Genomic DNA, 14,811 nt, shown 5'->3' with positions numbered 1-14,811 from the left:
TTCGTATCTGGTAAACACTTAACGGAATAATTTGCGTTAATTCAAATACTCATATGAGAAAAATACTCATTTATTTTATATATGAGAAAATATGTACTTATATTCAAGAAATTTAAAAAAAAATATTTATAACGTTTCGGATGTTGTGAATGTATGTTCCATCGGCCTAGAATATTATTAATAGATATTAATTTTTTAAAGGTTTTAATGTATTATGAACTTGTTTTATATAAATAAGAAATTAATTATTGATTTTTTCCTGGTTTTAGTCATTTCGTTAGCTTTGTGGTGTCCCCTCTTTGTATTGATCTAACAATATACACTTTACAACCTGCATCAAACTTTCTTTATAATTCAATACATATCTGTTGAATTTGAAACGAGTGCTTATATTTTCTGTTAAAAATGCCACCAAAAAAGCAGCAAAAGAAGAAAAAAGAAGAAAAAGATAAATTGCCCGAAGTCGATAAAACATTTTACGAATTGCAAATAGCAGATTTGAATCGCAAATTAACGCGTCTCAAAGCGACTAATCTCGAATTGAAAGAAACAAACGAAGAGTTGTCCGCAACATCGAAAGCCTTGGACGAAGACAGATGTGATGTCATTGAATATCTAAAACGGGTCGCCAAGCAAAAAGTTAACGACACCGATGATATGGAACAACGGATGATTGCTTTGCAAAGATTAAGAGAATCTGAAGCTGAAGGTTACAAAAAGTCTGTAGAAGATAGCAAGTCTGAATTCAAAACTATGGAAGAGCGACTGACTGCAGAAATCAAACTCCTTAATGGTAAGCTCAACTCCTTAGAAGAATTCCGCGTCATGAAAGAAGATTTGACCAAGAAGTTCCAGTTGCAGCAAGAGCAAATAGAACAGGATGAAGTCCGACATAAGGAACAATTATACGAATTGGAGAAGAAATTCAATATAGAAAAGGATAATTTGAAGAAGCAAATGGAAAGCAAGATGTTGAAGTTGTCCAATGACTTCTATGAAGCCACAGAGTTGACGCTGCCCGATATGACTAAAAGAGTTATAAGAGAGAACATCACAATAAACAACGAGCTAACTAAGTTGCTAAAGTCCCAAAGTGAGTTATCTGAAGAAAATAAAAACATGAAAAACCAACGACGAATGTTGCAAACAGAAATCAAGTTACATGAAGAAGAAAAGTGCAAACTGTTGCGAAAATTCAATGTCCAAAATTCAGCAATTAAACAATTGACTCTAAAATGCGAAGAACAAGAAAAATTGCTCAACAAGGCTAATAAGACTGAAAAAAATCTTGTGGATTCTCAAGATATTTTAAAACAGACTGAAGATAAATTGCAAGAATCATCCAAAAAAATCAATGAACTTGAAGAAAAACTCACAATTCTTACCAAAGAGAAAAACTACATCGTGCAACGTATCAAACACGAACAAATAGAAAAACTGAAGTTATACGATATTATCCTGCATGCTACAAAATCTGTTAAAACAGCAATAGAACTTAAAGATGAATCTCCCCATCTCGACTCAGCAGTTGAAATCACTACACGCCAAAATTTCTTGGCAGATCTCCTAAAACTTTTAAAAACAGCAAAGGAACCAAAGTGGCAACGTATCCGTCCTGGAGAGGAATCTGTCAGGCCAGGTGTTGCTTACGATTTTGGGGATTTGGGATTTGTCCAAACGGAAACCAAGATCGAAACACCAGTTACATTTGAGAGGTACCAATCTGCTGCAGGACGAAAGTTTCGGTTGGATTCTCAAGTTATTGGAACTTTGGTTACTGATCCTGTTTTGATGAGAGCAAGGAAGAGTAAAGCTGAACTCGAAGGATTGGGAATTGATTTTCAGGAGTTTGTAACGAAGGAAGATTTCGAGGACGATTGGTCGCCGTCGTCGTTTGAAGATTGAAACTAACATGGTAATATAGTTTTTACTTAATTGTTTAGGTAAAATCTAGGAGTAATTTTTTAATACAAGAAGAATAAATTACATCTAAGTGGCATTTTGCCACAAGAAAAGTTAAATTCTTATCAGTTCAAACGACTCACGTAAAGTAAAAATAAAATCATATTACATATATAATCATTAGAAATAAATGCAATATTTGTTAACTAAATATTTATTATCGAAATTATTTACAAATGAATTTGGCATATTTAAAAAAACTAGAAAACTAGACTATTGTAAATCATACAGGCATATATTTTATTTACAGTTTAGTCTAGCATGATTTTGAAAATACATATATAATATTTATACAAATATGTGATTTGTCAATATTTATTATTTATTATATAACAATTTCATAATGCAACTTATATTAAACTAAATTTCATTAATTTTATTATATTTATTATAAATATATTTTGACACTAAATAATCTAAGCTAGTACAAGCGTGTGTAATAAATTAACTAAAAATGTATTGAAATATATTTTTATATATAATTTTCTAGTCTTTTCAATGTTATGCAAAGGCAGTATTAATATAGTTTTCATATAAAATAAAAAATCATTGTTGATATTAAATCAAATAATACCACAATTCGAAGGCACAAAATTTTATAGATTGACTTCATATTCATAACATTAATTATAATTAGTCATTAGATTTAACAATAACAATAAATTTTATAGATATTTATAATTGACTATGCTTTCCACACAATTGCTGAATAAAGATATTTCCTATTTACAAATTGGTACTCATAATAATAATATACAATTTAATAACATTTGTAATAAGCAAAAATATTCATCACAGTATATTAGCTACCAGATGTATCATTTACTTCAGCTGCCACATTAATATCTTTGTTAGTATTATAAAAAGCTTTCGCAATTGCTAATTTATAATTTAATCACTAATGTAGTTAGAGGTATTTTTAAGCAGCCTGTTTATTAGATCAATAATATTGCTTCTTATTTTTTCGTGTCGCTAAATTTTTAAATAAATATTAAATACAAACATACAAAAATAAGTTTATATTGGCACATATGGCACACAGAATTGTTGTTGATATTTTATAAAAGTCACTGCTTTTCAACAATTTTCACATTTCTTATAGTTTAATGGCAGTAGTTCTTCTTGACTCGTCAATTTGTTATAATTGTTCATCTCCATGATAGTTACCATTTCTGTTTAATGGTTGTCTTTCAGGAGAACTGGATGGCCTATTTCTCTTGAAGAAGCCACACTAAAAAAATAATAACATTAGAAAATATTAAACAAAATCTGAAGTACATCTTATTTTTGGTGAAATGGATAATTGAAATCACTTAAAAATCATCATATCAATTATTTAGGATTATTGACTAGCGATAATTTTAAAGTTTTTAATGATACTGATATTTCAGGTTCTTCAAATTCATATCTCACAAAAATTTTACTTTTTATTTGCCTTATATACCACCATCACAAATATTGTTTGTGTTTAATAATGTACTATTTATCTTCTTCATTATCAATAAAATTACACCTAGTACATATATGATTTACAGAATATTGTTAATTGGTTGCAGTTGTTACAGTATATCGCCAAACAACTATTTTCACTTGACATCATATTTAGATCTAAATTTTTAAGTAAAGACTGATTCCACCACTGCGTACAAAATTTTTTTAAGCAAGCTCTAAATTCAACATAGGTATTATTATTATTACCTTGTATAATAAATAGATAAGTAGAAGCAAAATTATCGTCCCAGCTACTGCCGAAAGAACAACAACCCATAGTGGAACAATATCAGGTTTAATATAAGGATCAGAGGGCGCAACTGTCGTATTTACTTCCCTTGATATAAGTTCTGATACTTTTGGAACTCCTATTGATGGTAACTTTGTAACATGAGCTACCATGAGAGATGATAGAACTACGTTCCTATTTGAACCGATCTGAAAATTGAAATTATGATAGAGTTTCAGCAAATTTTGGACCGAAGTTTTAATTTTGATTTTGTAGATATTATACTATACATTGTAATATTTACCTTTCGTAAAGTTTGTGCGTTCACCCTGGATCTAAAGGAGATCCAGGTTTCTGCATCTGTTGGAAGTGGTCCAACCAGGCAACGCATCATTGCGCATTTTGTAGCACTAAAATAAGATGATCATTATCAATTTCAGACAAAAATTTGTCACAGTTTAAAAATGTTTTTACAGTACTATTTTAGCTAAGTGTGTATATTATTTTTTATGATATTTCTACTTACTTGCATGTAATGGCATTTTGAATATCGAAGTCAATGGATTCTTCCGTTTGTCTTTTGAATCGATCGTAATATTTGATCTGATGACCGTCTCTATTTTTATCATGTTCTCTATGGGCATGACTTGATGATTCGTAAGGGTGCTCATATGCGGCCGTTATGCCTAAAATAAGAAACATATGTATTTGCTATCATTTATTAAAACTTCAAATTAATATTATTTTTACCTTCGCCAATACTGTGTGGAGTATAGTCGTTATAATCGTAATCGTCTTCGTCTGCACCTAAATCTCTATCGTTATCCTCGTAACTTTTGTGCGAGAAACTATGTCGACTATCATGACCACTCAGATCTATAGCGGATGTCCTGAAACCACCATGACCTCCAGATGTACCAAAACTTGATTCGTGCCTAAAATCAACACCTTCGTGCCTTCTCCTTTCTTCCTCAGAATGGTGAGCACTCGAACCGTATCTGCGGAAATACACAGACAAAAATGAATAATATCGTAAAATGTGTGTGCTAAAATGTATTTGCCTGCACGTACCTCACTGTTCCATGACTAATTTCACCATCTCTATGAATAGTTCTGTTATATGTACTCCCATATCGTGAAGCAGCACCGCCTGAATGTAACAATTCCGGATTGATCGTGATTTCAGTTGACCAATCTCTACCTACTTGAACTGATGATTCGCTAGACGACTGATAATGTCTAGATTGCTCTTCTAATCTTCTTCTGTATTCTTCTTCACTTATGTGGTGTACAGAATGTGTTCCCTTGTTTTGTTGTCTAGAAGCATATTCCTGCAACCTTCGGTAAAATTCGTCATCGCTGATTGAACGCCCTTCTTCCAAGTACCGACTCATGGCAACGTTTCTGGTTAAATCACTACTTTCTTGGAGCCTTCGCTCGTATTCCTGAAGACGCCTTCTAAATTCTTCTTGACTGATCTTGCGCCCTTCATTAATAAAAGTAATAAATTGATCATTAGTGCGAGTTGACTGTGAATGGCTAGACGAAGAGCCAGTTTCAAATCTTGAGTAAACACGTTTAGCATATTCTCTAAGTCTGCGAATGTATTCTTGTTCTCCTATTCTTTTGCCCTCGGCCAAGTATCTAGCAATCTCAGCATTATGATTTAATTCACCACTTTCTTGGATTTTGTTAGCGTAATCCATCATGCGATTACGATACTCTTGATAACCAAGTTGTTCGCCTTCATTAAAATAGTGCAATATATCTTTATTATTTATATGTGTTATATGTTGTATGGTAGCTTCTGAGTTAGATGTTTGCTTATTTGCATAACTCTGTAGTCTGCGGTAATACTCATCATCACTTATTCTGCGGCCATCGTCGAGGTATCGTCCTAAATTCGGATGCTGGTTATCATAGCTACCAGACAAAGCACCAGTGGAATAAAGTTCTCTAGCATATTCAGCAAGTCTTCTATGGTATTCTTTTTGGCCCATCTTGCGTCCTTCTTCGAGGTAAACGTTAATGTTATTCATGTCTAATCTATGTATATGACTAGTGGATGAGGATTCGACATTTGCGTGATGTTGATTAGCATAGTCTTGTATTCTGCGATAATATTCATCTTGGCCCATTCTTTGTCCTTCTTCGAAATAGTTTCTGTTGACGTTGCTACTACTTTGAATTTTACGTGCATATTCTTCAAGACGTTTATGATATTCTTCTGCACCAATTCTTCGGCCCTCATTCAAATATCGAGCAATATCACTACTGTCGATATTGCTTATATATCTTGGAGTGGTTGTTTGTGTGACTGGTTGCGCTTGCAGTTGGCGTAATATATGTTCTAGCCTTCTATAATACTCAACATCACTTATAGATCTTCCTTCTTCTAGATACTGCCCAATATGTGAATTACTGCTATCAAATACTTTATTATATTCTCCTCGAGATTGCAGTAAATGGGCATATGTAGATAACCGTTTGTGATATTCATGTTCTCCACTTCTCTTACCTTCTTCGATATATCTTCTGAGATCGTCATAGGTCATTCCTCTTATATGATTTACTTCAGAGTCAGTTCTTGATTGCTGTTGATTTGCATACTCATGTAATCTGCGGTAGTATTCAGCTTCATTTATTCTGCGGCCTTCTTGCAAATAATGCCTTAAGTCACGATGACTAGAATCAAACTGCTTGTTCAACTCACCAGAAGTTTCCAGCATTCTAGCATATGCTTCAAGTCTCTTGTGATATTCGCCCACTCCTAATCTTTGGCCATCATCTAAATATTTCCCTATATCGTTCATGTCAATTTCAGAAAAACGTACAACAGTTGTACCTCCAATAGAACCGCCTGATCGTGAAATGAATTCCTGCAGTCTCCGGTAGTATTCATCCGTACTTTGCCTTCTTCCTTCTTCTAAGTACTGTTCCAAGCTAGAATGTCGTGAATCAAAAGCTTGACTCAAGTGACCACTAGCTCGTAATTGTTCTGCATATTGATCTAATATTCTATGGTATTCTTCTTTGCTAATTTCTCTACCATTATAAGAGTAAGTGAATGATTGTTGTTGTCTATATGTTGATCCATGACGATTTGCAAATTCTTGTAATCTACGATAATACTCACTCTCGCTTTTCCTGCGGCCTTCGTCGAGGTAAACTCCTAAATTAGGATAAGTATCATATCTCTGATCCCATTGCCCGCTTGCTCGCAACTGATCGGCATATTCATTTAGTCTTCGCCTAAACTCAGATTCGCTTACTTGCTGCCCATTGAATGTATAGGTCGTGACATTTTGCAAAATAGTAGTAGGTTGTAAAGTTCCATGGGTGGTTACTGCTGATGGGTTTCTAGAAAGATATGTTTGCACTCGACGATAATATTCATCATCACCATATCGACGAGCGTCTTCCAAATAATCACCAAGAGTAGCAAAATTTGCGTCGTATCTCTCATTCCATCGGCCGCTCGTTTTTAATCTGTCGACAAGATTGTTCATGTAACGTTGGTATTCTTCTTTGCTAACTCTTTGCCCGTTAATTGTATAAGTTCTAGAGACGATGGCGGTACCTTCTGATCCAGGTGAAATGGTACCAGGTGAAATGGGTCTCGTTGTTGTTACATCTACATTTTGACGGTCTGCACATTCTTGTAATCGTCTGTAATATTCTACCTCGCTTATTTTACGTCCTTCATCAAGGTATGTTCCTATGTTAGTTCCAGCGAATTGTCTGTTTAACTGACCACTTGCTCTGAGATGTGCTGCATATTCGATTAACCTCTTGCGGTATTCTACATTGCTTATTTTTCGCCCTTCCTCTAAATACGCTACAATATTTTGATTCAAATAAGCCGGTTTTTTAATTTCAGTGTATGACTTTTGGGGTGATCGCAATCGAATTATGTATTCTAAAAGTCTCCTATGATATTCAGTTTTTCCTATAAGGCGTCCATCTTCTAAATATTTACCTATATCCTTGCGCCAATTATCTAGAGAACCAGTAACTCCAGTGGGAAGGTAACGACTAGTATACTCATTTATGCGCTTGTGGTATTCTTCTTGATCAATTTCTCTTCCCTCCATTATGTAATTTTTCAAATCGTTCAACTGAGATTCTAATTCAGATGATAACTTTGGCAATGGAGCAAGACGATCAGCGTATTCTGAAATTCTTCTTCTATATTCATCTTCATTAATATTGCGACCATCCAACAGGTACTGATCAAGTCTGGGTTCCCAGATACTCAAGAATCGACGATCTTCTTCTTTATAAATATTATTTGTAGTATATTCATCAAGTCTTTTGTCAAATTCTTCCTTGCTTATTTTAGCACCAGCATCTAAGAAGCGGCCGAGATTTTGTATTTCGATTTGGCGATCGTAATCCAAATTTGTAATAACAGCGTCGTGTTTTTCAAACTTCCTAACACGATCTTTACCCCAGAAACTGCTAAAATATTAAATTAATAAGTTAGAATACAGAAAATCAAGGATAACATAACCTAGGGTTCTACCTGTAATGCTCCTTATGCGAAACTCCTGCACCGCCTGAAGCAGATCTAAAAGAAATAAATTAAACTTGAAAAAGAGCTCAAAGTCTATGATATTGTTTTGTTTTGTATATTTACCCAGATGGCCGTACTCCAGATATATGCCCTGAGGATAAAACTCCGTGGCCTTGTTTGCGAGCTTCCTCTTCTTGCTTTTGGGCGTCCTTATTTCTCTGTAGATGGATCAATGATGCATCACCACTAAAAGCTGAATCCTCTAATTTGCGACGATCCTCTTCACTTAAATCTATTAAATAAAAAACATAAATTTATAGACACGTGTGGAAGTTGAAATCTATCGATTGCAGTATTACATTTCTTCAAATACTGTCTAATTAAAATTTTATACAGTAATTCATAATATTTACCCTGTTCCAGAAAAGTAAAATTAGAAATTCTAAACATGCTTAAGTATTTTTAAAACAATCTAAATTTACTGATTGCTACTTTGTCATAAACTATATTTCTAAATTTAATCACAACTACTCTATAACTAAAAAGTGCACTTTGAAAGAATTTCATTTCTTCCTTAGAATTCTAAATCAAGTGCCAATAAAATATTTACCACTACCCCAAGCTGGTTTGCCTATGCCAGGACCTGAAACCGAGGCAGCAGGTGTGCCAAAACGACTTCCAATGCCCAACGGATCAGGAACTTCCAAAGAAAATCGAGATTTATCAGAATTTTGAATCACCACTCCACTGCTTTCCAATATGCTCTTCTTTTTGTCTAAAATCAGTCCCATGGAATTCACGTCCTGCATAGGTGAACAGTATATATTTCCTGATAGTTCGGGTTGTTCTAACATGTAAAATAGATCTTCACCTGTAAATTTAAAATAAAAATGAATTTTAGTATCTTTTTTAATTAGGAAAATCAATTTTATCTTTTATTTACCATCAAGAGTTTTCGTTGGCCAAACAAGGAATATCTCTGCTTCTTCTATTGTAGATGGTCCATCATTACGGATACTGTAAATATGAGATACTTGCGGTCCCAATTCCGATTCATGGGATATATTCTCAGCTGTATACAACGAATTGTTATAATGAACTTCTGGTGGTAACGAGGTTCTGTAAAAATATTCATTATAAGCACCCATTTATGCCAACTACTGATTAGTGGTTTCTATCTACTAACCCAGATATAGTGAGATTTGTCTGAATCCATATCGGAATTGACTTTTCCATTCGGTTGTTGATCAGAGTTTCATTTTTCTCAGGGTTGGTGCTGTTTGCATGCATGTAAAAGTCGTAACTTGCATTCATTCCAGCTTTGTGGTAAGGATCCAGAAGTACATTGAAGTGCACCTAATTAGGGAATTGTTAGGTAAATACCAACTCTGTTCTCTAAAAAATCTGTTCAAATACATATGTTTCTACTTACGTATTTATTTTGCGGTAGTGGATTTCCAATGTCGCAAATTAAAGTATTGTTGTTAGAGATCTTAGGTGGAGAACAAGTGATTGGAATATCTCTTTCATATTTATCAATCCTTTCGATTTTCTTAAAGTCTACGCCTGGTGGCATCTGCATGTAGAAGGAAGACTCAAAAGCATCTTCGCCGTGATTTTGCACAACTACTTCTATTCCTAATCTCTCCTTGGAACCGAGAAGGTATTTTTTAACGCTCCTGGGAAAAAATATCACTTTAATTTGTTACAAATTTGAGTATTACAAATAAACAAATAGACATCAGTAGTTTAACAAAGGGTTACGAAACTGTAAATTTATTTGGTGTTAGTCTTTAAATTTAGTAGGCTTACGTTGTGGTATTTAGTCTCAAATCAGGAATGCACACATTATCAAATCCACAATTCTTCTGGATGTTCAAAGAATCACGTTGAACTAAACCTCTATCATGATTTAGTACAGGTGGTAAAACATCTCTTCTTCGGCGTGCTAAAACACTGCCACTTCCATACTCTTTAGCGCCATGTAAATTATAACGCATTTCTACTTCCAAAGGAGTCAATTTATCTCGAATATTGTCCTAGATATTAAATTATTATATTTAATCTATATAGTTTTGAATATTATTTATAAAATCAACTTTACTTACCATTATGTATACACTCATATCTTCACATAACTTATTGGCTTTGGTTAGATATACGGTTTTATTCAAAATGTTGTTTCTTTCATCGTTCAAGAAGTACATACGAGGTGTTCGTAATTTTTTAGAATCCAGGACATATGATATATCGAACTCTGAAATGAAATTAAAGCACATGAATTTATAATACAGACTCAAGTTAAGCATGCGAATTATTCAATGGAGTGATATGTTAGACTTATAACTTTAGATAGTCTTTTCAATTGTATTTATTAGAAATCAAGTACAATTTTTTTAATTTATTATTTTTCTATTATTTGTTTATTAAAATTGTATCTTACGTAATCCATTAACAACTCCGATTCCATTATAAGTAAGACAGGAATTCATCCGAACGCAAGGAACTCTCACACCATTTTTCAATGAGCAATTTCTTTCGTCCAAACTTATAACTTTTGATAGTTGCTCAAACATGATTTTAGCATCCAAATCCACCACTGGCCGTGATCTAATAAATCAAGAAAATATATTTATAAATATAAGTAAAAATGCTTAAAAATATCAAGCATTCAATGGTATGGGATAGCGCCTAAAGCTTCCGCACACTTTACTTCAAGTTCGTCATCATGTTACATATTAATAGGCGCTTGGATTTTGCCGTTAAATGATATGAAATGCTTTTAAAAAACTTGCTAAAATAAGAGCTTGCACGATATTTGGTTTTAAGTATACAGAAAAATCTTACTTGAAAAGAAACGCTTTGTTCGTCTTATATGCACCAACACTCATATCTGGATATTGATTGTCATCGATATCGACGCCTCCAGCTAAAGAAAATCCAAAAGTTGATACATAAGGATCCACATCTTCAGCAAATATCACCTACAAAATTAAAAACACGTTTTAGCAAAGTTGTGCACAAAACATTAAGCACTAATCAAAAATAATTTACCAATTTATCAAACTAATAATGCTAAATTAAAGGTATCTCTCCTTCATTAACGTGTGTGGTTAGAAATTTCCATAATTAGCGCTTCTGGCACTTTATGCTGTTATAATTGTCGTGTGAATACAATAAAAATAATTTAAATTTGCACTTACTTGCGAATACTTCTTTCGCACACCGGCATTAGATCCGTGATATATGTAAACAGCACCTTTTCCATGTGGACCATCGTATGGTGCACCAACTGCAAAGTCTACAAAATAAAAATAAATTATAAAATAAATATATCCACAAGTAATTATTTGTTTTAAACCTATATATCACATCTTATAGACCTTTAATATTTAAAAAGATTCGTTTTCTCTATCATTTTTATCAACATGCTAAGTTTGAGCAAAACCCCAGACAAGTAGACCTGGGGTTGTCCTTGTTAGTGTTTAAATACGATAAGATCGAATAAGATCTAATTAAAACCCTAAATTTGAACAGTTTCGTTCAATTTTCTTGTCATGTTCAATGTCAAAACAGTTATTGTTTGTTTACCTCCATATTTATCCAAATTGATGTCACCTAAGCTGGCAAGAGCCATACCAAATCTTGATCTGGATACTTTAGCATCAGCTCGAGTTTCCATGGTACTAAATTGGTTCTGAAAATTTGTTATATGTAAAAATTTCTTAACCGACTCAATTAGTATTTATAATTTTCTTACCTGTGTCTTCTGATAAAATATGTAGATTTGTCCAGTTTCAAACTCTCCTTTATTATTTTTAAAATCGGTGTACATTGGAGCGCCAACTATCAAATCATCTAGGCCATCTCCGTCAACGTCAGATACGCAAATCGCGTATCCAAAATAGGCTCCCAACTGGTCACCAGTTACGTTCCTGATGTTTTCTAGATTAGATGTATATAGAACAACCTGTGGAAAAATTTATTTAATTTATGTAGCTCATTCAGAAATCAACTTTGAAAAAGTCTAGAGTAAAAACCAAGATATTATATAAGAATATTAAGACGATTCTCACTTTTCCCTCCAATCCATGACCATTTGGCATGCCGACAGCAACTCCTTGCTCTCCTTTACCAGTAAAGTCACCTGCTGCCATACTATAGCCCAGGTATGAATTATCATCAGTGGCCGCACTGGGTCCAGTGGCGGCAACTCTTTTACTTTGGCCAACCGAATCTGCATGGACTTGGCCTAAAAATCGAATCATAAAAAATTAAATCTGGACCAATCGTGGGGTATCATAAAATCGACTAATGGGATACTTGCATTAATAAAATGTTGAAGCTTATAGAATATTTTTAGTATTTTCCTTGAATTCGGTTTCAAATTGCGATGTTCAAATTTGCCCCAATGATTGCAAATAGTTAAAAGTTGGAATTAAAAATTATCCCAAAAATATTTAAAGAGTAGTATGTTGTAAGATCAAATAGAGTTTAAGAATAGCAGAAAAATGATAAAAACTTTAAAAAAATCTTAAATTCTTAAAAGTTTAAAATTTTTTTCCTAATTTTTTTTTTTTTTGTTTCAGAATGATTTGGGCAAGCTATTCTTCTACTTTGCAACATGTCACGAGTTTGGTAAGTACAATATTCAAATTATAACATTCGCATGAAAATTTAAACAAAATACAAGTATCCCAGTATTTTCTGAAACTATTTCAAACTAATTTATGATAATTATCTAACAATTATTACCATAAAGCCAGGCTGAAGCAAGCTTTATTTTAATCTATGACAATGACAATACAGCACCTACATTTCAACTCACTAAAGCTACGATGATTATAAATGTGATTGTATTAAACCTGATTATGATTTATTTATTATCTTATTGAAAAAATTAGACTTATATATTTATATTAGTTCGGCATTAATTTATAATTAGAATTAGCATTTTCAGCCAACACCAAATTATAAATCATGTTACTCCTCAAACATTCCGAGCTAAAACTTATTTGAAATTATTTGAAGTTGAAAGTTATTTTATTAAAATTAAATTGGATTTAATACACTTGTTAAGGCTTAACTTAGGGATGTATGTTTTTTAACCTAAATGATTTGTCTATGAAGCATTTAAGAATTAAAATTAGCTGCTGTCGTAAATGCATGGTTTTGGCTAATTTTTCTTCTACAAGCTAAATATTACACGTCGATAATATTCAAATAATATTGCAAGACTGAAAAAGAAACGACTAAAGCATTAATTCAGTTTATTGTTCATTCTATTTATGGAATGTTTAATCTATATTTCCATAAATAATTACATAGATATGTTATTAAATTCATATAGAAACTTTATCATTGATTTGCTTTTACCACGATGTATGCATATAATAATCATGATATGCGTTATTAAATCGCAATAACTATAATATATGCTTTTAATTATAAAATATTCCATATATAGAAGAGCACAAATAAATAACTATACAATGAACAACTATGAATTGGTCCAGCACCATCAGCATCCTTTCCGACTAATCGACGATCAACGCTGAAAAACCAAATGAATTACCTGGGGTTCAATATTATGAGTTAATGGGATATCTCAAATCGAAATCATTAAATCAAAATGGTTTATTATAGCATTAATATTTGACATGGTACATGAAGCTTGAAAGCTACTATGTACTTACTTCTTGGGAAAACATCACAGATTCATGCATGTTTAGAGAAATCATCAATTTAACCACTAAAAACCAGAATTTCTATTTAACATGCAAGATCTGCAAGGTTTTGCCAAATTTAAAGCTATGTACATTAGAGCTTTCAATGATGGATTTAAGAATGTAATAAGAAAGTAAAAAAATATAAAAATAAAAATGATGACTTTATAAACATGCTTTGTAGCCAAGCTTGATCTTGAAGCTTTTACTAGTAATGCTTTTGCTTATTACATTCTCAATGATATTAAAATTTTGCGCATTGTTTGAAAATTTGCTATAAAAAATCCGTAATTTTTAATGAATTGAAAATTTTAAGTGTAATTGAATTGAAAATAAATTTTTAAAAAAGAATGAAGATCATTCTTTCTTTGTTTGTTTGTTTTTTTTTATATCTTTAGTTCTCTGTTTCTTTATTTCTTCCTTCTTTTTGTCCTTTTTCCTTCTTTCCTTCTTTCTTTCTTCTTTCTTTCTTTCTTTCTTTCTCTCTTCCTTCTTCCTTTCTTCCTTCTTTCTATCTTTATTTCTTCTTCCTTTCTTCCTTCTTTCTTTCTTTATTTCTTCTTCCTTTCTTTCTTCCTTCTCTCTTTCTTACTTCCTTCTTTCTTCATATCATTATTTTTGTTTTCTCCTATGTTCTTTTTGTTTGTTTGTTCTTTTCTTTCTTTCTTTATTTATTTACTTCTTTATTTCTTCATTTCTTGCTTTCTTTATTTCTTCATGAGGAAATCGTTTCTCTTTCTTCTTCTTTATTTTATTCTCAATTTTTCTATATTTATACTTTTTTCTGTGTTTTTATTATATTTTTAACCTTATTTATTTAATTTATGCTATTCAGCTATGCACAGTTTATTTCGGTGCATCTTGAATTACAATTAATATATTGATAA

At 32.3% G+C, this 14,811-nt stretch overlaps 2 protein-coding genes across 2 annotated transcripts in view; one reads left to right on the top strand and one right to left on the bottom strand.

The window, feature by feature from the left end:
• Positions 1-405: 405 nt before the first annotated feature.
• LOC113383035 (cilia- and flagella-associated protein 157-like) lies at positions 406-1,905 on the top strand. Its single transcript, XM_026621287.1, has one exon. It carries the CDS (start codon positions 406-408, stop codon positions 1,903-1,905), a length of 1,500 nt encoding a protein of 499 aa, XP_026477072.1.
• A 763-nt stretch (positions 1,906-2,668) lies between these two features.
• LOC113383034 overlaps positions 2,669-14,811 on the bottom strand; it is a 138,743-nt gene continuing 126,600 nt past the window's right edge. Inside the window, exons 14-33 of the mRNA XM_026621286.1 lie at positions 12,275-12,450; positions 11,959-12,168; positions 11,790-11,895; positions 11,402-11,499; positions 11,046-11,182; positions 10,642-10,808; positions 10,307-10,455; positions 10,011-10,237; positions 9,631-9,874; positions 9,385-9,554; positions 9,142-9,317; positions 8,809-9,069; positions 8,322-8,490; positions 8,208-8,252; positions 4,754-8,143; positions 4,433-4,680; positions 4,209-4,368; positions 3,987-4,092; positions 3,661-3,891; positions 2,669-3,193 (exon numbers count right to left, since the gene is read on the bottom strand). Of these exons, the coding sequence (XP_026477071.1) occupies positions 3,101-3,193; positions 3,661-3,891; positions 3,987-4,092; positions 4,209-4,368; positions 4,433-4,680; positions 4,754-8,143; positions 8,208-8,252; positions 8,322-8,490; positions 8,809-9,069; positions 9,142-9,317; positions 9,385-9,554; positions 9,631-9,874; positions 10,011-10,237; positions 10,307-10,455; positions 10,642-10,808; positions 11,046-11,182; positions 11,402-11,499; positions 11,790-11,895; positions 11,959-12,168; positions 12,275-12,450 (6,563 nt within the window). The 3' untranslated portion in view covers positions 2,669-3,100. The remainder of the gene's footprint in view (positions 3,194-3,660; positions 3,892-3,986; positions 4,093-4,208; positions 4,369-4,432; positions 4,681-4,753; positions 8,144-8,207; positions 8,253-8,321; positions 8,491-8,808; positions 9,070-9,141; positions 9,318-9,384; positions 9,555-9,630; positions 9,875-10,010; positions 10,238-10,306; positions 10,456-10,641; positions 10,809-11,045; positions 11,183-11,401; positions 11,500-11,789; positions 11,896-11,958; positions 12,169-12,274; positions 12,451-14,811) is intronic.

The sequence above is a fragment of the Ctenocephalides felis genome, unplaced genomic scaffold, assembly GCF_003426905.1.
Source record: "Ctenocephalides felis isolate EL2017-DRISC unplaced genomic scaffold, ASM342690v1 CF-g0.4_SCAFFOLD_03570, whole genome shotgun sequence".
Classification (NCBI taxonomy): domain Eukaryota; kingdom Metazoa; phylum Arthropoda; class Insecta; order Siphonaptera; family Pulicidae; genus Ctenocephalides; species Ctenocephalides felis.
Note: the sequence above shows the minus strand (reverse complement) of the source record. Positions and strands in the feature narration are given on the sequence as shown.